Below are 24,847 nucleotides of genomic sequence, written 5' to 3'. Positions count from 1 at the left end.
CACTACCTAAGGGAAAGCCAACCTGTAATTGATCAGAAAGGGAGACCCAACATTCCAACATACCTAGCGGAGCTTGCCACTCTTCTGTAAAAAGAACAGGAGGACTTGTGGCACCCTAGAGACTAACGCATTTATTTGAGCATAAGCTTTCGTGAGCTACAGCTCACTTCATCGAATACATGCAGTGGAAAATACAGTGGGGAGATTTTATAACCACTCTTCTGTGGTTCTTTGGGAGGAAGTGGTGGTGGTGGCTGACCTGAATTTTCCTCAAAGTTAAATATTGTAATAATTTTTATCAGTATTATTCTCAAGTCCAGGTAAAGATAATGCTTTATACAGCTGTTTGAATTTTTGTGGATTTTTTTCCTTCTCTGAGATGTACAATAAAGACAGCACTGAATAAAGATTTTTGTAATAAAGCAAAATCCCTTGGAATCATCTTTGCATCTGCATTTATTTTATTGTAACTGTAGTTTAAATTTTTTAATCTAATTTTTGCAATAGCAGAGGTTGAAAAGAGCATAGAATTTGCTACCTCTGGTCAAAATGGTACTGAATTCCTCAGAGACATGCAAGATATCTGAATGTGCCTATTAATAGTATATTACTGCAGTGTGTCTGCATTTGCAAGATTAATTAGCTTTTAACTCTTGATCAAGTATATTGTACTTTCTTCCCTGCAAAACTGGCCTTTAGGCTCTTTGCTACGTTCTATACATTGTAATGAGAAAATTGCTGTAATGAATGAAGTACATTCTTGATGCATTGGACTATTAATGTATTTGTCTTTGTTTATTCTGTTCTTATTGGGGTAGTTGTTGTGAAATGCATTTATGTTGATAAACATAACCCCTAATTCAATACACATTTATATGTATGGTGAACCCTTCATTCAATGTACAATAACTTCAGTGCTGATAGCTAATTCCTTCCCTGTTGATCTTCACACATCACTGAGTTCATCTGAGACCTCAGTATCATTGCCACTAAAGCTGAAGTACACGCACAGCTTTTGACCAAGGATACTCATTATACACAATTAATTTTCTCAGTCATTTCTCAGTAATTTTATCCCGTTGTAAGTTGTCTGGCTGTGGGATATTTAGCATTCTATTGTCACATTGCAGTCATTTATGTATTAGCCAATAATGTACTTTAGAGATATGTATTTGAAGAGATGCATGCATGGAAGAGAGGTGCAAGGAAGAGTGGGAATTCTGATTTATCAAAGTTGAAGCAGATTAGTGTGATTTAAATTGCATATGGGAAGTGATTTTAAAAAGTTAAACTGTTTAAATGCATCAAGGATATTCACGATATGTTAAGGAATATAACCATGCAAGCAAAAGCATTTACACACAGAAGACAGTCAGTGAATTTTTACTTTACAAAATCTTTTAATTTGACTTGTACTGTTTGCATATGCTTACAACAATTGCTTAGTATACCTCTGAGCCTTCTTGCGTCTCCTGTGATGCAAGGTTCACTGTAGCATACACTAAACTCATAAAATGTAGACATTATCCATGGTGCAATTAATATGTAGGGCTCTCTTTCCGGGAATTATTTTTTCAGAGTAATCTCCACTTCCTCACACAAGCTAACTTCCTTTTTGTGGTGTTTAAAGTACAAATCTGGAGATTCAATAAATGTGACATGGCAGTTACAGAATATTTCATCATAGAATGGTGTTTAAAACCAAACAATGCAATGTTAAACTTTATTTTCCTTAACCATTAATCTGTTTCCCTAAAACAGAATCTGATTTAGCAATCAGTGATTACCAGAGTTGATATTAAAACTCGGTATGTCAAACAAGTACAGTTTGTTGATTGAATAGAAGTCACAATGGGAAAATGTCTATTTCAGTTGCAAGCTTTTAGCCATGTTCATGGAATGCAGTCTTCAGATATAGATTGTAAACAGATTCCTTGGCCCTTGAAACACAAATCCCCAAAGAATATTTTGTTTTCCATTAAAATTAGCAGCAACTGGCATCTGTGACATTTAATTATATTTTAAACATGACTAGTCAGGAGGAGAAAGTGCCTACCCGCTTTCGTTCTCTCAGTTAAAACAGTGACGAACAGTAGATGGTAGTAATGCAACATCTAGAGAGAGACTTCTAAAAATCATGATATATAGTCTGTATCCGGCAGTATTTTTAGTAACTATTCCTGAGTCCACAGCAATTTCTTCATTTTAATTACAGTCTATCAATATTTGAGTTTAAATGTATAAAACGGCTAAAAAAGGTAATTAAAGTATTTCTGATTTCCTCCAAGGAAAGGTATACATGAGCTGAAAAATATGGCTTTAGAAGGAGGATTCTTTTTGTCTTTATTAATCATTTTATTGGGATAGCCAAATCAGTGTCCATCTCTGCTAGGTACCATAACTTTTGGGGTTTTTGTTTTTTGGCCAAGACTACCTGATCATAGACAACTTAAAATAATTTAAATTCTAGAAAGGTAATAAAAATAAATAAATCCAAAGGAAAAGATTTGTAAAATACAAATCAAGGCGCTTGGATGACTCTTTGTAGAACAGTAATATGGCCTATTGCTTAGCAGGAGTGCCACAACTATTCTGGTTTGCTATTCTGTGTTTTTTTCCCTCTGCCATAACCATGTATGATCCACTAAACCAGTCTGAAGTTTGTCTTGCTTATGCAGATAGCAGCCAACTGGGCAAATTAATCCCTGCTGTAACTTTATTTCAATGGAGTTACATCAAGGATGAATTTGACCCAATAATTTTATATTTTCTACATTTCTTTAATATTAAAGAAGATTATTGATTTAAGTAATAACTATATTGAATTGCTCAGTGGTAGAGCATAAGCTTAAGAGATTCAACTAAATTTTTTAAAAATATTGTAGGTAAATTCAGTTATTTTGACTTTTTATATAGGGAAATATTGAAGAAAATGGAGAATGGAAACTTTTCCTTGGATGATTGTCATCCATAAAATGATAGCCAGTTATCACAGGTTGATCCACAGGTGGCTAATGAGACCAATCCAGGATCCATAGATGTCACAATTGGGGCAGAGATTTCCCAGTGGAAGGGGCGGATCTGGAGTGTTGAGTTGGGCTGCGGTGCATTCTTACCTCCTAATATGTGGGAAGGGGAAAGAGGGGGCAAACAAACACTGGTGGGAACTTTGAGGACCATGGTATGGGGGGCATACAGATACCTTGGCATTGGGGGACTAGGAGGCTAGCGGGGAAGGAGGGTACACATAATGCCTGGCGTGGGTGGAGAATGGAAGGCAATGGTATGGGGAAGCGACACAGATCTCCTGGCATGTGTATGGGGGAAATGGGCAGGAGGGGACAGAGCCCCTAGCTTTGGGGGAAGGTGGGAATGGGGAATCTGGAGGAGGGGGAAATGGAGACCACACAGAGCCCCTGGCACGAAGGACTGTTTGTGGGGGTTTAACAGGGAGTTCTTGATAAAAAGGGAGATGGGAGGGTGATACACAGGGAGCTTTTGAGAGAGAATGGAGGGGTGCAGAGCCCCTGGTGTGTACAATGAGCTTGGCCTACAGAGCTCCTTTGGTTTTTAATGAACACACAGACTGAATTGTCTTCTCACCCTCTAAAGCTGATCCATTCAACTCAAGGATAAGGCATGCTGGCCAAGCAGTGTGTGAAAACTTACAATATTTGTATTATACCTGCACTAAATTTGCTTTAAAAAATCTGAAACCACTTCCTCCCTGTCAATAAACCAGAAGGACAGTAACATTAATTTAAAATAGAAGCAGTTTGGATGGTAATCTTTATATTGGTTAGATTGCAGATAATTTACTGGAATTGTTGTGGAGAGATTCCTAACTCTCATAACATTTTTATTTTAACATAATATAAAGCTATATATAAGAATTATCAAAACCATAAGTCAAAAAGTAATGTAACCAAATTATAATGCACAAACAACATACACATCTAATATCAAAATTCTGAACTGCTAAAACATTATTCCACCTGCCTTCTCTATCAATCTCTTGTTATTTTCACTTGCAAATCTGTACTTTCCTTTATATAAACTAATTCCTCCCATGAGGTACAGAATTAATCGTTTTTGTAAAGAGGGGTGCTCTTACAATGCATTTTCTGCTGTACCAATTTATCAATCTGTATATGAAACATACGCATTCTTGTACCTTCTCAGGATTAATCTCTGTGACCAAGCAAGGGCAACTGCAATCCATTTTTAAAGGACTTTCCCAAGTAGTGATGAGAAATCATATAGCAAATCTAGTTCTGAGGTGGCTGTTAATTTATTATTCCATATAATTTCTATACCATTTTATAACACTTGACCTAGAAACTTCTAATATTAGAACACTGCCAAATAGAGTGTCAAAATTCTACCCTGACTTGCACAGTAGCAATACATTATTGTCCAATTTTCAGAGTAACAGCCGTGTTAGTCTGTATTCAGCAAAAAGAAAAGGAATACTTGTGGCACCTTAGAGACTAACCAATTTATTTGAGCATAAGCTTTCGTGAGCTACAGCTCACTTCATCGGATGCATACTGTGGAAAGTGTAGAAGATCTTTTTATACACACAAAGCATGAAAAAATACCTCCCCCCACCCTCCTCTCGTGCTGGTAATAGCTTATCTAAAGTGATCACTCTCCTGTAAGGGGGGAGGTATTTCTTCATGCTTTGTGTGTATAAAAAGATATTCTACACTTTCCACAGTATGCATCCGATGAAGTGAGCTGTAGCTCACGAAAGCTTATGCTCAAATAAATTGGTTAGTCTCTAAGGTGCCACAAGTACTCCTTTTCTTATTGTCCAATGCAGTATATTTAAACATTGTACATTGTATGCATTATTTTAAATCACTGTGGTTTTAGTTGAGTCTCACTAGCAGATATTATAGCATAGTCCCATGTATTTGACTGTTGTCTCTCACAGAACATACTATACATTTAACTCGTATGCTTGCATTCCCATCTGAAGAAAGACTAAATGCACATTTAGGATAAGATAGCCCAAGTAACAATCATATGAGGACTTGGTGGGTTTTGAGGAGTCACCACTGTGTTACTGCTTTGTTGATCCCCTCTCCTATTCTTTTTTTGGAGTCCCTGTTACACAGCAATGGGTCCCACCATCTGCAAACGGGCCAATATTTGTGCATTTCAGATGGAAATTATTGGTAGTCCTAGCTAACTCATACTAGATGATCATAATATAAGAACCTGAATAGAAAATAATAGAATAAGTTTGTGTAAGAGGGATCTTTTTAGTGGGGAAGGTTGGGGAGAAGGCTGGCTTGTTAGTTTTATTTTGTTAGTCCATTTGCAATATTGCAATAGAGTTGTTTAACTAGTTTTTTTTCTCAATTTTGTACCCTTGTTAGTTTCTATAAAGCTTATTCAGTTTACATTGCTCACCCTTTGTATTTTTAGTGTCTACTTTTATGTTTTATTGACTTCATAGACCGTAATTATTGTCCCAGTCATTTTACATGAAATATTTTTGGTTTCTCTATTCCCCCAGATGGAAGTCTCCAGCCATTTATTATTTTTAATAATTTTGTAATATTTCTATCATTACTCAAATAAAGCCATAGAGTTCATGCAAAGTGATAAAATAAAAAGGCCAACATTTTCCAACTTGGGTGCCTAAAATTTAGGCTGCTAAATCCATATCTAGGCAACCTAAAAATGGCCTGATTTTTTAGAAGTGCTGAGCACCTACAGATCCCATTAAATTTGCTACAGATATTCAGCACCTTTGAAAATCAGGCCACTTTTATTTAGGCATCAAGATATAGACATAGAAGCCTACCTTCAGGAACCCAAGTTTGAAAATTTGACCAAAATTTCCATTTATAAATGCTTTATATGAGTTTATTAAATTATTCATAAAAGTATATTATGGACACAACATTTTTTGAATTCTTATTTCATAATACAATGAAATTATGTTAGGTTTTTGACTTTATTTAAACTATACTAAGACAGACTTATGTGAGTTGTGCTACAGCTCCCCATATTGAAATCAAAATTATTCTGAAATGTAAAATATTTGTTGCGATTAGTTCACAGATCTGCAAGCTATGAGTAGTTTGTCTGTTTTACTATTAGGGTGGCATGAATCAAATGAACACCTGATGTATGTGAAACTGAGATTTTGTTTAATTAAACCTTCAATTATTTTGTCATATATTCTCGTAGCTTCAGCCATGGTAGTTTATTAAATACATCCATTCTTGACATTAAAAGAGTTGTATTTTTTTCATTAAAGCAAATAAACTTACCCAGTCAATAATTTATGTTGCTGTTTAGTTTAGATAGAATGAAAAATACACTGGCTTTTCCCCCTTAGGCTTTTAAAATCACTTCTGATCCAATACATCAAATTATATATATATATTTTGTGAGGCCATCAATGAAAACAGATACCAGATGGACTCTAAAATAATGTAAATAGACTGGGATAAAAACCACTGTGTCATTTAGTCACTCGCTGTTAATTAAAACTTAAAAATTCCCTTAGGGTGCCTGTATCCTTGAGGGAAACCTTAGGATACCACGTTTGATTTTTTTTGTTTGTTTGTCTAGGTCCCTCCTTACCCCATATTAGCACTTTTTCAGCCAAGAAGCATTGGGCTGGCTCTGGCCTCATTTCAAAGCTTGCCAGTGTAAGCCAGAAAGGGTTAGCTGTTGGGCAATATGAGGCAATCTCTTTTCCCACAAGATGAGCATATTGTCTCCACAACACTGTGAGTCCCAAGCAAGTCCAGGTGCAGGTCCAGTGCACTACTAGTACTGGCCAGCTTCTATAATTATTGTGAGGGACAGGATTTTCTGACAGTTTCCCCTGCTTGTTGTTTTCCCTTGTGCATCAGATTGACCTCTGCTTTTAACCATACCAGGCAAACATATCTTCCTCTGGAACAATATATGTTGGCTGGAGAGGATCAATAGAAAATGATAGAAAGGGCTTTCTCCTCCCAAGATATGAGTGCACTTCAATACAAGAGTTTTTAAGTTTCAGTCAGCTCAGGGTTGAGATTGGGGTAACAAAATACCAGTAAATTGCCAGGTCAGGTTTATATTTATTATTTTATACTCAATAAAAATTGCAGGAGTAACATGCTTACTCAGGATGAAGAGTTGATTCCTCAATTGATTTATGCTGGCCTGATCCCAGTGCTACTATCAGATTGGTGAGGTTTCCCTGTAGTGGTGACACTGCTGTAGCCAATGGGGTGATTGGTCCCTTAGGACTTTGAAGAACCTTTACATATTGTCATAGTTTTCAGTGATATATTTTCTAGTGCTTTGTGCTGTCTTAAATGCCTCTAAGAATAGGGCTCCCACCACTTTGAGGAAAATCATTCCACATACTCTTAAAGATCTATGTCAGGAAAACTTTCCCTGATTTTTAGTGTAAAACTCCCTTTCTAAATTTCAGCCAGTTACTCCAGTTTATATCCTCTTTTACTGTGCTGTCTCTATTCAGTTTTATGCCCTTCAAAGTTTAGTACACTTATCAAGTATCTTGAGACTTAGCTAATCTATATATATATTACATGCAAAAAACTGCTTTAAATGAATATTAAGACTGAAAAGTCAAGCACTCCAAAATTGACACCCATATGAGTCATCAGCAGGGTATGAACATTTGGGAACTGTAAGGGGCTGGAGTGTGGTGGAATCTTTGAAGATTTTAACTGTTGAACTCTAAGAAATCTCTACAGAGCATATGTGAACTATGATTTTTCAAAGGCTTAACCAAATTTGGTTGGATTTTCATCAGATCATTAAAAGGCACATCTCTGATAAAAATAGCCTCCTGCTGCTCCAAAAAATGGGTGCTAGAGCTTCTCAAAGAAAAGGTTGCTCGAATTTTTTAAATTTGGATGAAATTTTTCTAAAAAAATTCAGCCTGAGGCAGTTACCTAGCATGTAAAACTTCAGCACAAACAGTTAAAGTTTGGCAAAGTTATAAGCAACTGAAAGGGTCTTACAGTGGGAAGTGTCAGGCAGCCTTTGGTACTAAACCTGCCTATAATTAGTTCTGTACACTTTCCTTCAAACCAATCACTTATTCTGGCCCCTCAGTCATTCTTATTGCTCTTCTCTGAACTCCCACCAACTTCTCTTTAATTTTGGAAATGACCAAAATGCAAATTCCAGATGTGGGCTCACCAGAGTCCTAAAGAGAAGGACTATCAAAATACATCATAATATGGGCATGGCAGAATCTTGCCCACATGCTCAGGGTTCAGCTGATCGCCATATTTGGGGTCGGGAAGGAATTTTCCTCCAGGGCAGATTGGAAGAGGCTCTGGAGGTTTTTCGCCTTCCTCTGTAGCATGGGGCACGGATCACTTGCTGGAGGATTCTCTGCTCCTTGAAGTCTTTAAACCATGATTTGAGGACTTCAATAGCTCAGACGTAGGTGAGAGGTTTTTCACAGGAGTGGGTGGGTGAGATTCTGTGGCCTGTGTTGTGCAGGAGTCAGACTAGATGATCATAATGGTCCCTTCTGACCTTAATATCTATGAATCTATGTTTTAAAGTGGATAGTTTAAAAATATTTCAGTTTGCCTGATTGCATCTTTTTTTAAATGGTTCATTGCTTGTGGATTTTCATCAGATGTACTGCAAGTACTATAGGTGTACCATGTACGGTGTCTAACTTGCACTTTAATTTAGACCAGCCTTATATTGGCAGTCAGCTCCTTATAAAAAGAAGCACTTTGTTTTGTCTCCTTAGAAGTTCAAGGTTGGCAGTTTTTTTGCTAAAGGGTTGTACTATTTGACTATACAATGTTTTTGGGTTTGATTTTTTTATGTTCACTAACATTTCTTTTTTCCTAAGAGAAAAGCATATGAGGAGATGTTAAATCTGCAAGGGTTGTCAAAGTTGAGAATTCTGACAGGCCTTCAGATCATGGAAATGTAGAAGATATTTTTCCTTGCCTGGTAGGGTAGCAATTGCTTGTCTTATAAGTATGGTGGTCTGGGAGATCCTGAGCATGTGATTGATCAATGCAGATAGTTCACCACAAGATTTCTTAAATTCGAATCTACCTGGCAGCGTATAGCTACATGTGTTTTTTGTAACGGATAAAAAGTAGAAGTATGCAGTTTCTTTCCTGGACTGAATTATGAATGTCAAAAAACCATGGGTTTATAACAACAGATGTTTGCAGATGCTTAAGCATGGGAGTGTGAATCAAGCTACTGCAACATAAACATGGGGAAATAGTTTTACTTTGTGTAATGATACATCCACTCCCAGTCTTTATTCAAGCCTAAGTTAATGGTGTCCAGTTTGCAAATTAATTCCAATTCAGCAATTACACACACCCCCATACACACACACTGTTCCTCACATGTTCTTGCAACTGCTGGAAATGGCCCACCTTAATTATCACTACAAAAGGTTTTTTTCCTCTCCTGCTGGTAATAGCTCACCTTACCTGATCTCTCTCTTTACAGTGTGTATGGTAACACCCATTGTTTCATGTTCTCTGTGTATATAAAATCTCCCCACTGTATTTTCCACTGCATGCATCACGAAAGCTTATGCTCAAAAAAATTTGTTAGTCTCTAAGGTGCCACAAGTACTCCTTTTCTTTTTGCAGATACAGACTAACACAGCTGCTACTCTAAAACATGAGAGTATTTTGGTGACTGGCAAACATTCCTGGAAAAAAAATAAACAGTAAAAATCACATTTTTCCAGAAATTTTGCATAGTATGCCTCATCAAATTGTATGTCCCTTTTGCTCAAAAACTACATCACCCACCAACTTCAAAATTCACCCTAATGTCAGCCACCCCCTCTTTTGAATTACAAGGCTTTCTGAAATCTTTTGGCCCTTCTCTTCAAAAGTGACAGTTTCTACTTAAGTAAAAAAAAGCACCAAAAAGAGGCTGCTGAATTGGAGAGGGAAAGAGAAAGAGAGAGACTTCTTCCATCAAAATAATCTTTGGCTTAGGGGGATAAGCACTGGGCTGGGAGCCAGATGACCACAAGTTCAAGTCTTACTTCTTTTGGACTGGTTTTAATAGAATCATAGACTCATAGAATATCAGGGTTGGAAGGGACCTCAGGAGGTCATCTAGTCCAACCCCCTGCTCAAAAGCAGGACCCATACCCAATTAAATCATCCCAGCCAGGGCTTTGTCAAGCCTGACCTTAAAAACTTCTAAGGAAGGAGATTCCACCACCTCCCTAGGCAACGCATTCCAGTGTTTCACCACCCTCCTAGTGAAAAACTTTTTCCTAATATCCAACCTAAACCTCCCACACTGCAACTTGAGACCATTACTCCTTGTCCTGTCCTCTTCCACCACTGAGAATAGTCTAGAATCATAGAATATCAGGGTTGGAAGGGATCCCTGAAGGTCATCTAGTCCAACCCCCTGCTCGAAGCAGGACCAATTCCCAGTTAAATTAATTAATAATATAAAATTAATAATTTTATATTTTCTTCACAGTCATTATTGAGCAAGTCCTTATATGCCTATCTTAGGAGTAAGGCAAGTATTATTTCCCCCCATTTTACAGATCAGACAACTGAGGATCTGAGTTGCAAAAGGCCACCTCTGGCAGGGAATAGTGTTTAGGTTGCTACTGTTGCAAAACCAAATCTCATCCATTTAGCTACACTGCATCTCAGAAAGTTTAGGTTAAAGCTATCTAGTTGGTTTTGCTCTCTCTAAAATGGGAGACCCAGTCTACTCCCTCCACTATGACTCTCAGGTCTGACTCTTGTCCCTTCTGCGTTCCAGTCAGGCAGTTTGCACTCCTCTACTTTGCGTAAGAGCCAGCAGCGGGAACAATGAGAGCACAGGAGAGACAGTGTCCCTGCTCTCAATTCCAGTGCCCTCACAACAGCAGCCAGGAACAGCAATTGCAGGGAACATTCTGCTCAGTTTCTACACCCCAGAATGGAGCATGCTCATTAGCATGTAGAGTTTAGCTGCCAAAACCCTAACAAGAGTCTACTAGGCATGTGCAAACTGTGATTTTTTTCAAAGGCTTATAACTTGGTCAAATTTGAATAGTTTTTCACAGGAACATGAGCAACAGTACATTCTTGGTGCCATGATGTCTCCCCTGCCAAATTTAAGTCAAAGTACGGAGGTACTAGAGCCTCTTAAAAAAGCAGTTCAAATAATTTTGATGACATATGGAATAAAAAATATTTTTCCTTTCCTTGTTCTTGGAAATGGCTCAGTTCTTTTTGCCGAAACTTTGCAAAACATTCAGCCTGAGGCAGACAGCTGGCATGGAAAATGTCAGCCCAAAAAGTTAGTTTGGCAAAGTAATAAACAACTGAACAGAGTGTTTTGTAACGGAAAGTGTTGGGCAAGCTTAACTAGAGACAGAACTATATGCCCATGATATATGCCTTATCTCTATAATACACTTTATGCACAGTAACTCCAGCTGGTCTGTTTAATGTAGGCCAGGCCACTGTTTAGAGATGATTTATTTACCATTTCTTATTAAAAAGAAATTAAACTTTATTCCTGGAGACTGTCATCTATTTTTGTTACTAGAATCCTGATGAGTTTGAGCTAATTTCCTTGATACTTTATTACCAATTCAAAAAGGCTGCTTTGCAGAAAGTATCTTCAAGTGTCTTTTTTATATTAAACGTAGAAAAATCAAACATTTTATATGTATATAATGTGTGTGTGTGTGTATATATATATATATATATATATATATATATATATACACAAACTACCCACGCAAACTTATAGTATCAATAAATTTAATCTTGATAGCTTTGCAAAATTTTGTTTCCCAAATGCAAGAAAGTTGCCAATTCTGGATATGAGTTAGCATTGTATAGTAGTAAACCAAAGCTCATTTATAAAAGTACAGCTTCTTGATTTGCTGCTCTGTGGTTGAATTTTAATAAGATAAACATCTGCCAGTTGTCTGACAGTTAATGGCAGCATCAAAATCACTGAGTGACTAAGGTGACAAGTTACCTTGACATGTCAGGTTTTTATTGCTGTCCTTGGCATTTAAGGATCATGTATAAAGTGATATTTAATGAAGACTCATTCTGTTTGTCAGTTCCATGACATGATCTGTGTGATGGAAGGAATAATGCCCTGATGTCAACTTAAGATGAGAAGATTGCAGTAGATATTACCTGTCTTAATAGCACAGAAGTAGTCTGAGGAGATGTAGGCAAATCAGATTGCATGTTTTATCATCAGGCTGCCAGATGGAGCTTAGGTGAGCTTATGTGAAAATTCAGGCACTGTAACTCAGTAACTGATGGGTTGTGTTTGGGGGAAAAAATCACTTATGGGGATTTACTACATTCGCTCCTCAGAGCAAGTGAATTTCTCTAGTTTGTGTAAAATTCTATTACTGTCATGTTTAATTACTGCAACTTTACAAATATGTAGCAGGGAACAGCAAATTATTTAAAAAAAACAATATGAACACATCATTTCAGCTTGGAATATACCTTTAATTTATTCAAAAGTCACTGGAAATTCATAAATTTTGCTTCAGTAAAATACAGTAATATTCTCCATATGCTCAAAAGGCTTCTTCAGCTACAGATCAGCATTGTATATTCTCTAGTTCCTGGTTCAAGTATATGAAAATGCACACCTTATTTGATACACATACATTTTTCTTTCTTAAATATTTGAACAAGAAAATCATAGTAAGAGTAATATTCACTTCTGTAGTCCTGTCATCACAAAGTGTTTTTCCAATAATTATTAAGTTTCACAATACTCTGGAAGTAGATAGAGATGGGTCTGAGTGCCAAATCCAGCCATGAGTCATTCACATGCTTAACTTTACATACATGCATAGCCCCATTGATTTTGCAGGATTGGAGAAGTTTAGGTCCTTCAGAACCAATCTTTGACCCCAAAGTTTGGTAATTTTGAATATGGAATTTTGCTTCGAACCCTATAGTCAGTATTTGTACTTCTTAGTTGGGCGAGGTTCAGGTCCCGGCCAGTCTCTAGTTGGTATTATTATCCCGATTTCATAGATGGGAAGACGGAGGCATACAAAAGATAAAGTGACTCCCTCATGCTCACATAGCAAGACAGTAGCAGAACTATGAATACAAGCCGGACTCCCTATTTCATGTTTAAATCTCTAATTTATGTTGCTTCTCAATAGTGTTTATAAAATGTAATATCTGTTTTTTTCCCTGTACAGTAACTCCTCACTTAAAGTCGTCCCGGTTAAACGTTGTTTCGTTGTTACATTGCTGATCAGTTAGGGAATATGCTCATTTAAAGTTGTGCAGTGCTCCCTTATAACGTCGTTTGGCAGCTGCCTGCTTTGTCCACTGCTTGCAGGAAGAGCAGCCCGTTGCAGCTAGCTGGTGGGGGCTTGGAACCAGGGTGGACTGGCAGCTCCCCATCAGCTCCCCGCTTCCCTAAGTTCCCTGTGAAGCAGCCGCCCAGCAGGCTATCAATTGACTGCAGTTCAGCTCTCCCTCCCCCCACTGCCATGTGCTGCTCCTGCCCTCTGCCTTGGAGCTGCTCCCCAAGCCTCCTGCTTGCTGGCGGAGGGGGGGGGGGGAAAGAAGAGGGGGGCTAATGTCAGGGTGTCCCCCTCCCCCTTGCTCCTGCACCCCACTTACCCCATCTCCATAGAGCAGGGGACACACGACAGGGCTCAGGATGGAGGGAGCTTCCTGGCAGAAGCTGTGGTCTCAGCTTGCTGATTAACTTAACAAGGCAGTGTAGGTCAGCTACTTAAAGGGGAAATGTGCATCTCTCTCTCTCTCACACACACAGTGTAGGTCAGCTACTTAAAGAGGAAATGTGCATCTCTCTCTCTCTCTCTCTCTCTCTCTCTCTCTCACACACACACACACACACACACACACACACACACACACACACACACACACACACACACACACACACACACACACACACACACACACACACACACACACACACTCTGTGTGTCTCTATCTCTGTCTGCCATGCTGTCTCCCTTCCTTCCATTCCTGCTGCCTTGTAGAGTGTGAGGCTACATTAACAACGAGTTAACCCCTTGAGGGCTCAGCCAATTGCTAGTTCATCATTTAGCAGTAAGGCATTTCCTGGGAAATATCCCACCCTCTGACTTCACCACCTCAATCAAGCTTCACAATCATCACTGCTGTGTACAGTATTAAACTGTTTGCTTAAAACTTATACTGTGTGTGTGTATGTATGTGTACATATACGTACACACACACAGTATAAGACTATATATATGGTATTTGTCTGGCAAAAAAAAATTTTCCCTGGAACCTAACCTCCCCTATTTACAGGAACATAACTACAACATTAAGTGAGGAGTTATTGTACATTCAATATTATATGATAGGCCATAATAGTGAAAATATGTCAAGAAAAAAATAGTACAGTATAAGTTACTGAGCAAAATTATTTTCTTAAATCTTGCTGGATTGGCAAAAATATTTTTTGCAAATACACCTGAGATCATGTGCAGTGGTATTGGACCATTTTAATATCTAGCATGTTTGCCAATATTTTACTGTAGTGTCTTTATATTTACTTGATATTGCCTGATCACTTCACATTACAAAGCCAGATCAAACTTATTCCAGTTAAAGGTCTGGTATTAAGATGTCATGGTAGGAAACTATAACTGTGGCTGAAGCTTTATTTGATGTTGTATATTGCTGCTTTTATTAATTTGAGGGATCTTTTTTTCCAGAAAGGTTCTAAAGGAAATCTCTGTTGGAGACCTCAACCCCAATGAAACAGTTGAAGCAAATCTAGAAGCACAACTACTCTCCAAGCTAGATCACCCAGCCATTGTCAAGTTTTATGTGAGCTTTGTGGAACGAGAGAGTTTCTGCATCATCACTGAATACTGTGAGGTAAGACTTCTTGTAAATTATTCTGAACAAATTAGAGGCAGTGTGTTTCTCAAAATAGGCCTTTTAGAAGACTTAGTTCATAACATTATTTATTTGCAGTATCATCTGCTATTTAGTAGGCACATTCCAAACACTTAAGAAAGATGGTCCTGCTCTGTAGAGCTCATAGACTAAGGATAAAATGAGTAGACTGACATCAGGGGAAGGGGAATAACAATAGGTAATTTAAATGCAAACCAATTTGATTCACTGTAGGCAGCATAACATAAGTGGGTCTTTAAGAGGAACTTAAATGTGGATAGAGTAGCGCCCTCAGGGAGGTTGTACCATGTATAGGGGGCTGTATGGAAAAAGGCATGGAGATCTGACAAATGGGCAGATGAAGCCGGGAGTGTTGGCAGAGTGCGGGGAATTGGGGCGGATATTATTAAATTTGTTAAGAGAGGATAAATAGAGAGGGTCAGAGTTATGTAGCTTTTTGAAGGTGGCGACAAAAAGCTTAAATTTGAAATGATGTTGGATAGGAAACCAGTGGAGGGATTCAAAGAGGGGAGTTATATGATCAAACTGATAGGAAAGGAAAATGAATTTAGTATCGGTATTTGCATGGACTGAAAGGTGGGCTTTGGTTGTATATGGGAGGCCAGTGTGGAGAGGATGCTATGGTGGTATAAAGCAGGGTATAAAATGAGGGCCTGAATGCGACATTTGGCCGTGAGGATGGATACACAACTTGCTTGTCCATTACAAAGGATGTTCCTCATTGTTAATGCAACTGTATTTCTACTTCACACAGACTTGCTATCGCACTTCTATTATAATAATTTATGGAAAATGCAGAATTCTGATATAAATCATACAACATTTTAAACTTCTGTTCCCATTTTTTGTGAATCCCACATTTGGTTCATGGCAGGTTGAAAGACTTAGGTAAAATATATTGTAAGGTTTTAAAATGAAATTGTAAAAAAAACAACCTTTTAATATTCTTTAAAAATTTTCCACCCAACTCAAAATGTGCAGTTATCCTGGATACTTTTATCTATAACTTGGCTGTTACTTTCCAAAAAAAATGGATTTTGTGCTGGAAAAATCACATTGTTGCAAGCGTCCAAATTTGGTCTTAACAATTAAGAAAATAAAATTCCATCGAATCAAAAATTAATTCACTCCTTAAAGTAACTTTGTTGATAATTAACTGTTCTTTTATTGTTGGTCTGGTCAAGTTTGTTCTGGAAATGACACAGTTTTTTCAAAGTTGTGAGACAGTGAATGACTGTCACTCTGTTGATCCAACATGTGTTACAAAAGAACTCTGATAAGTTGCAAATAACGCTTAACGGGGTATTTCTTTATGGTCAGATACCTATGGAACCGACGTATAAAATTAGGGAAAAGTCAAGTCAAGGGCCTAGATTCTTCCCTGTGTTAGGGCTAATTTTTACTGTGCCACTGGTACAAAGTGGCCCTAAAGCCAGAATAACTAGCCACAGGCACATCATACCAATGTAGGGGCTTTCTCTTCCTCTAATGCTGTAGAGCCTGCATAATGGATCCTATACCCAGCCCCTCCCTCGAGCTGGTATAGAGAGAATGGCTGAAGGAAAAGGGCATGGCAGGGACTCCCCTGCACCCAGACAATCACCAGCTGCTGCAACATGCCCTTCAGGTTATATGTAACCTGGGCAAGTAAAAGCAGCCTTCAGGCTGCTCTAATGTGGACTAGGAAAGCAGAAAATGTACTTCTATATTTGCGTAGTTCTAATACAGCTTTATATGTAATGGCATATAGAGCTTTTCACCTAAAAGTTGTCTGTTTAAATCCTGCCTAAATTAATGGTGAGCAAAATTTGCTGCCACCTGATGGGTGTTTGGAAGCTTACTGTGTTCTATGTCCAGTTTCTAATGTACAGAACTACTTCAACAATTGGCAGTAATTGGTACCCTAGCTGACAGGTTAAGAAGAAAGACCAATCATTAAGTTAGCATGGGAAGATGAGGTACCCCTTGTTCTATTTCCTCCAAACTGCTGTGGCTTTGAACCTTGCTGATGGAACAGTGCGGTGCAAGCCTCCTGTGCAGCTGCCTGAAGCTGTGCCTGTTCTATGAATAACAAAGTACTTCAGTCTGGCACTTTTCATCAGTGCTAACGACACTCGCAATTATAGAAGAGAAGTGTGTGTGTTCTGGTTTGTTTTTGTGGACTTCTATGGTGGGTGACCCATTTCAAATATTTTAAGGCAATATAAAAACAGTCACGTCAATTGATTTCAAACAAAAGTACCTAGATGAACCTCTGATTCTATTTTGGTGCCTAAAACTGGACATCAGTGAAAGATAATTCTTAAAAACAATAATGGATTACTTCCCCTAAATGACATATGATTTTTTTAATACAACAATGAAATGTAAAACATAAGTCATTACATTCTCAAAAGAAAAATAACTTCATTTCCTTTCTTCAGTGCAGTTTCAGTTCAGCCTGAAATACACATTCTCTAAGGAAAATTAGCAACTTTAGTCACGAATGCTTGTTCACATTATCAATCATAAAAGCCAAAAAAGCAAATCCCGTTTGAAAATAGTTATTACTGCGTGTTATACAATATTCATGAAATTTAAATGTCTGAAGTAGCTTGACATCTTCCTTGTCCTTTGCTTTATTTCCTTCTCTCTTGAACATTAATATACTAACCTTCCCAAACACAAAATAGGAAGAGTGCACTTCTTCAGGGTTTCCTGGCAACAACATTTCAGAGTTGTTTTTCTTGAGCAGTTTTTCCTAAGGTACTTACCTTTTACACAGAATCAAGCTTAGAACAATTTGTAGGTCATTGAAGCCAATCTTTTAATCATGAAGGCTGAACGTTATTTCAAAATGGTTATGTTAGGACAGGGAGGAAGAGTGGGTGGAGCATGGTCCGCTGTGGTAATCCCCATCAGGTGTATGGTCCTTATGGGACCATAACCAGCTAGACCAAGTTAGAGCAGGCACTTTGGAGTCGGGTGGGGAATCAAGGAGCTGTCACTGGTTGTGAGTTCTGAGCTTCTTTTCTTTTCTTTTCTCTTCTCCCTCTTCTGGACTGGCTTGGTTGGCTCCATGGGATAGGGGAACTATCCCTTTCTAGGTACATTACTAGGCTCAGGCAGAGCCCATCTAGCTAACTTGTGGAAAAACAGGTAACAGAGAAACTAGTACTACTATCTCCTACCTACCTCAACATAGAAGGCAATGAGGTTGGTCAGGCATGACTTGCCCTCGGTGAATCCATGTTGACTGTTCCTGATCACCTTCCTCTCCTCCAAGTGCTTCAAAATGGATTCCTTGAGGACCTGCTCCATGATTTTTGCAGGGACTGAGGTGAGACTGATGGATCTGTAGTTCCCTGGATTCTCCTTCTTCCCTTTTTAAAAGATGGGCACTATATTTTCCATTTTCTAATAATCCAGGACCTCCCCTGATCACCATGAGTTTTCAAAGATAATGGCTAATGGCTGTACAATCACATCAGCCAACGCCCTCAGCATCCTCAGATGCATTAGATCTGGCCCCGTGGACTTGTGCATGTCCAGCTTTTCTAAATAGTCCTTAACCTGTTCTTTCACCACTGAGGGCTGCTCACCTCCTCCCCATACTATGCTGCCCAGTGCAGCAGTCTGGGAGCTGACCTTGTCTGTGAAGACCGAGGCAAAAATAGCATTGAATACTTCAGCTTTTTCCACATCATCTGTCACTAAGTTGCCTCCCCCATTCAGTAAGGGTCCTACACTTTCCCTGAACACCTTCTTGTTGCTAACATACCTGTAAAAACCCTTCTTGTTACCCTTCACATCCCTTGCCAACTGCAACTCCAATTGTGCTTTGGACTTCCTGATTACACCCCTGTATGCTTGAGCAATATCTTTATACTCCTCCCTAGTCATCTGTCCAAGTTTCCACTTCTTGTAAGCTGCCTTTTTGTGTTTAAGCTCACCGAAGATTTCTCTGTTAAGCCAAGCTGGTCGCCTGCCATATTTGCTATTCTTTCTGCACATTGGGATGGTTTGTTCCTGTGCCCTCAATAAGGCTTCTTTAAAATACAGCCAGCTCTCCTGGACTCCTTTCCCCCTCATATTAGCTTCCCAGGGGATCCTGCCCATCAGTTCCCTGAAGGAGTCAAAGTCTGCTTCTCTGAAGTCCAGAGTCTATATTCTGCTGCTCTCCTTTCTTCCTTTTGTCAGGATCCTGAACTTGACCATCTCATGGTCACTGCTGGCCAGGTTGCCACCCACTTCTACTTTCCCTACCAGTTCTTCCCTGTTTGTGACCTGCAGCTCACGAAGATCCCGGCCCCTAGTTGGTTCCTTCAGCACTTGCGCCAGGAAGTTGTCCCCAGCACTCTCCAAAAACTTCATGGATAGTCTGCGCATGACTGTATTGCTCTCCCAGCAGATGTCAGGGTTATAGAAGTCCCCCATGAGAACCAGGGTCTGTGATCTGGAAACATCTCTTAGTTTTCTGAAGAAAGCCTCATCTACCTCATCCTCCCGGTCTGGTGGTCTGTAACAGATGCCCACCACGACATCTCCCTTGTTGCTCTTGCCTATAAACTTAACCCAAAGACTCATGGTCTTCAATATCTCTAACTGGAAGGTTGTTTTCCTTTTAGGCTGCATGTATTTTGAAAAATTGTATTAAACAGAATTTTTAGAAAGCTACATTGATAAAGATCAGCATTAGAATTAAAGGATGTGTCCTCTAGCCAATATCCCTCTGGGTCTCAGATAACAACTGAGTCTTATATTTTGGCATAAGAAGAAATGTTTATAACCCTTCTCTTAAACATGCAAATATCCTCCAATGTTTCAGGGTCGAGATCTAGACTGCAAAATTCAAGAATACAAAGAAGCCAAGAAAATATTCACTGAAAGCCAGATAATAGAATGGTTTATACAGTTGTTGCTTGGAGTCAACTATATGCATGAAAGGTACAGTAATTTACTTTAATATGAGAGCAGTTAGGTGTGATATGACAGAGCAGACTTGTATTGGCTAATTACAGATATTCAAATGGAAATAAAACCCTGCTGATTATTTTTTTCTTTGATATAAAACACTTTTGAATTAATATAGTATGTGTAAAGTGGTTATTGAAAAATCATTTTGCAAGAACAGTGCATTTTTTAAGGGTCTGACCCTTCAATATCTATACTTCTATTTCAACCTATCATCTAGCAATATTATGATGACCCTCTTTTAGCAGTAGTCATCATTTGCAGACTGTTATTTTCCAAGATCCAGGTGACAGCCTTGAGAATATAGAGTAGAATCAAAACAGTTAATCAAATCTTGTGATTAAAACAAATATTCAGCCTTATAAGAGAGAGAACACATCTTAAACATAAAGAGTAAAATTTATCTCTGGAGCAACTCCATTAATATAAATGAAGTTACCTCAGGGATAAATTTAGCCTAATGTTCCTCATTTTGGATATGTATTTGAAGGCACATACTACTTTCATTAGTACATCAACGACTTAACCTAAAAAAATACTGCAGGTGACTCAGGCAATTATGTTTCGAATCTCTAAGTGATGAGCATATTTTTATAACTAATAATGTAAGATCCATGACACCAGAGGAAATAAATTAGTCATTCCGCAAAGTTCCACAGGTTATTTATTTCAAATCTACTTATAAGGTCCACTTATTCTTCTCTAGTCTAGAGATATGAAGAGAGAAATAATGATTCCACTCAAAGGCTGAATGGCTTTGTCTAGGCTAGATAAATTTGGCAAGCTGACCACTGTTTGGTCTCAACAGCACATCTGTAACACCCCTCCACCTTCATGTCCACACACAATTGCTCCCAGCAATCTGCAGACAGTTGAACTACTATTTGGATTAGTTTTGCTTTGAGCAAGGCTAGCCACCGTATGATATTCTACCTAGCCAGTCTCCACTAATGTACTCCCAATATGGACAGTGATTTCTGGCATACTAACCCTGGTGGTGCAAATGGTCCTATCAGTGTACTAAACACTACTTAGGTAGCTTGTCTAGTCCACTTTTTCACATTTCATTACACAGGTTAAGTTTGACCTAGACGGGACTCCTCACATGCTGAAAGTTACGCATGGGCTAAAGTGCTTTGCTGGATCAGGATCAGCGCGCTTAGCACTTTGCAGGATTAAGCCCTAGGAGAGCAAACACGGGATGAGAGACTCCTTTCTCCGTGGCTTTTGAGAAGTTCTAGAGCAGGGAGCCTAACTTTCAGCATCTTCCCTTTTTCTCTCTTTTTCATCAAAGTTGTTTGTGGCTGTTGGCTACACTGAAGTACCATGGTGATGAGCTTGATATAATATCTTATATAGCTAGCTCTACCCTCCCAAATCCCAGCATATTTCATCCTCCCATACTCAAAGACTTGGACCCATGCCAGTCTTTTAGGGATAAGAATCCCCTAGCTGTGCAGGCAGTTATTTTAGCAGAGGTTGGTACCTTTGCCTATACATCTACAGACTGTGCTGATGAGAGCATGATGGATAGAGGTCTTTGCTTTGAGTGCTGCCTTTCAGATTATCCAAGCAGTGCTTTCCCAGCATTTGCCTCAGACAGAAAATGAGGAATAGGATTGAAATGAAAAACCTCAACATCTAATTAAACTACCAATTTTCTTTTTCAAACTCCAGTTGGGGAATTAGGCATTAGGAATGCTGATATCCTGGAAAGACAGTTTTGTGTGAACCCTTACTTAAACATATATTCATGAAATAAGGGGATATACTATGTAATAAAGTGAGAATAAAAAAGCTTTGCTGTCCTAGGCTCTTAACTTCTGTCTTTCCCCTGTGACTTTCATCTCTCTATGTCTTCTGTATCTCAGGTTCTCCCTCATGTGCCTTTTATCAACTTTCTCCCTGTACTGTATTTTTCTTGTCTTCCACTTGGTCTGCAAATAAATCTTTAGAACTCTCTCTGGTAAATAAACCTCCCTTGGTAAATAAATGTATTAAACTACTGGGCTTCCTGAGAAGTACAGTTTAATTCTCCAGTGGCAGCAACAATCTGAGTTTTGAATAGCTATTTATTTTCTCTCTTTGAGTCATCACTGTTTAATGGCACTTCCCCAACCATGCTCAGATAGTTTGACAATTTTTATTTGCATTCCTTTTAATGTGCCATATATTTGTATATAGATGCACATTTTAAAAAAATATTCTGTACCTTTCTGGTATTGCTTTATTATCATGCACCATAAAAACTACATAGCAAGAATGTAAATATGTGGACTTTTTAATAAGTCTATAACAGGCATCCATTCTAGGTACTAAAAATATAATTGCCAGCCTCTATTTATATGATTATACTGATTTCTTCTCTAACAATATGGAAAAATTATAGCACGCTTTTAATCATTTCCAGTTCTAGTGCGAAGACAACATGGCCCTAAAACTGGAAAACATGAGTATTCATAAACAATTGCATTTCATAATAAAAAAAAATTTCTTGGATAGTGTGAAGGAGAACTTTTGCTCAGGAGCATTTAAATTGCATACATCTATCCACATAGCTGAGCATGTGCCTACAGCTTAGCTGAAACTACTGGTTCAGTACTGTATTTAAAAATTCTATTTTCAAAACAAGATGTTTTTTGCTTTGGATTTTTGCAATGACAGTACAGATTAGAAAGATTTTCATCTTTTTCTTGTGCCTCACAAATCTCAAAGGGTATGATTATCTCATGGTGACCACACCACCTACTGTGTATTTTACATAATTGGAAGTTTTTTTGGATTTGAACTTGACAGCTAAATTGTCTAGAATAAATGGATGCACATCTCATCTATCATTAGTGTAACAGAAGAGAGAAATAATGGTCTGTGTGCTTAATGGTCTTGTTTAGGTTAGAGAAAGTTAGCATGCTAACCACCATTTGGTCTAGCGCTTGCAACACATCACATGTCCACACACAAAATTGCTCCTAACAGCATCCAGGCAATCACGCCATTGTTGAGACTTCTTTTGAGTAAAACTAATCACTATGTGGTCCTTCCCCTTGGTAATTTCCACTAGAGCAGTTTCAAAATGGAATGATTTTGGCATGGTAGCCCCAATGATGCAAATAGGCTTTCAACTACCATCCTACAGCGCACGAGGCACTGCCTAGATTACATGTTTGGTCTTTCCTCCTTCTACTACACAGGAGTCAAGTTTGCCAGAAGCCACTTAGCTCTACAAATAGTTCTTCACACTGTTCAAATTAGTTCCACAATATTTTCACAGCAGTAAACTTCACTCTGTTTCAGTTGGTAGCATATGGCAGAGGAAGCCTTATTCAGCATGAGCGGAGCTTGCTGAAAAAAGTTCTTCCATACTTTTCTATGAAAATAGATTGTTTCTGTCTACTGCACCTTGAAGTATGGTGCTTTTATATGACAAGTAAGGATCAAATGCACAGTCTGTTGTACATGGGCATGGATAAATTTATAACATTTTTAATAACTAAATGTAGCCACATTTGAAGCCCACCCTTTGGAATCCAAATCCTACCACCCAGAAATCAGTGACTGGTTGTTTACTTCATAGTTTCTTTGTGATGAATAGTAGCCGCAGAATGTATCCATCTGTACAAAGTGAGACATTTTATATAAAAATAAATATGTATACATATGTGATATAAAGGTGAATGTCACTTTAAATAGCTTAATGTTCCTTGCTAATTTAATGTATGACAAATGCATGTATACTGCTTTAAAAAGTTGCTATAACAAGTATATTTCATTTGTTTATTTAGAAACCTTGGTAAATACCCACTGCATAATCCATTGATAATTCATTCTCATATTTTAATGCACTATAGAAACAAATTGGTTAACTATTATCCTTGATGACAAGAACTGGAAGAAGTAGTTAAAATATTAAAATACTATTGAAATCTTTTCTTTATATTTCACTTAGCATAAAGACTCATTTTTCAATCTGCAGTCTATAAATATACAATAATGCCTAATATTAGGCATTTATTATTTGTATTTTATTGTTTGTTATTTGTGAATCGTATATATTGGATTCCGTGAAATTACCTTTGTATCTCATGAAAAAAGTACTTTCCCAAAGATGTGGACTACATTGCTCAGTTTAATGATACATCAGAAGAAGTTATTGTCTCAATATGGAAAACATTTTAGAAATCACTACACTGTTTCAGTTCAGAGCACTTTAAAAATTTCAGGAAAAACAGGGCAATATTTGAAGACAGCTAAACAACGACTGTAGTCAGTTACCATATTTGATTTTATTGCTTACCCCTAAGGATTCTAGAGCCTCTGGTGCTCTCTTTATCTATTGTAAATGGTTGAAGAATTGGTCTCAATAAGACTACATGCAATAGCAGTAACTGTAGGTATTGCAGACTGTTTTTCTAACTCCATTCGGGGGCAGATTATTGCCTGAAAGAACACTGTTGCATATGCAATGGACACTGCAGAAATCAAGTGGGGAAGGTAGGACCTAGATAGGATGGTGGGACGTGAGGGAGCCCTATGGGGGGAGAATTAACAAAAATTCCTTGAGCCTGTGATTTGCATGTAATATAGATGATGGTGAATTTTTTTTTTTTTATTTCGTGCGGGAAGGAAAATAAGGGTGTCATGGGTAGAAATTTCAAGAAGTTGAGAAAATATGGTTACACACAGCACTACTCATGACTTATGGTGTCATGTGAATCTTTGAGGAACAGCTTGGTTAAAACTGATTGGAGAGACAGAGAAAGAGAGAGGAGAGAATGATATATATTTAATAGATATATTTTGTTTTTTTTCGAGGAACACTTTTTCCCTGAGAGGGGGTTCTCAGACCTTTGAGGATCCTCCACTTTTTAATTCCTCTATTCTGAAGTATCTCATGGTGAGGATTATCCTTCTGGCAGATGACATAACATAGCTCCCTTAAGAGCACCCAGATGGGT

At 38.1% G+C, this 24,847-nt stretch overlaps 1 protein-coding gene across 1 annotated transcript in view; it reads left to right on the top strand.

The window, feature by feature from the left end:
- The window catches only part of NEK11 (NIMA related kinase 11), a 90,471-nt gene that overhangs the window by 31,621 nt on the left and 34,003 nt on the right, over nucleotides 1–24,847 (top strand). The window contains exons 3-4 of the mRNA XM_077809294.1: nucleotides 14,732–14,897; nucleotides 19,747–19,865. Coding sequence (XP_077665420.1) covers nucleotides 14,732–14,897; nucleotides 19,747–19,865 — 285 coding nt within the window. The remainder of the gene's footprint in view (nucleotides 1–14,731; nucleotides 14,898–19,746; nucleotides 19,866–24,847) is intronic.

This window comes from Eretmochelys imbricata, chromosome 2 (assembly GCF_965152235.1).
Source record: "Eretmochelys imbricata isolate rEreImb1 chromosome 2, rEreImb1.hap1, whole genome shotgun sequence".
Taxonomy (NCBI): domain Eukaryota; kingdom Metazoa; phylum Chordata; order Testudines; family Cheloniidae; genus Eretmochelys; species Eretmochelys imbricata.
This window is presented reverse-complemented; position numbering and strand designations above follow the sequence as displayed.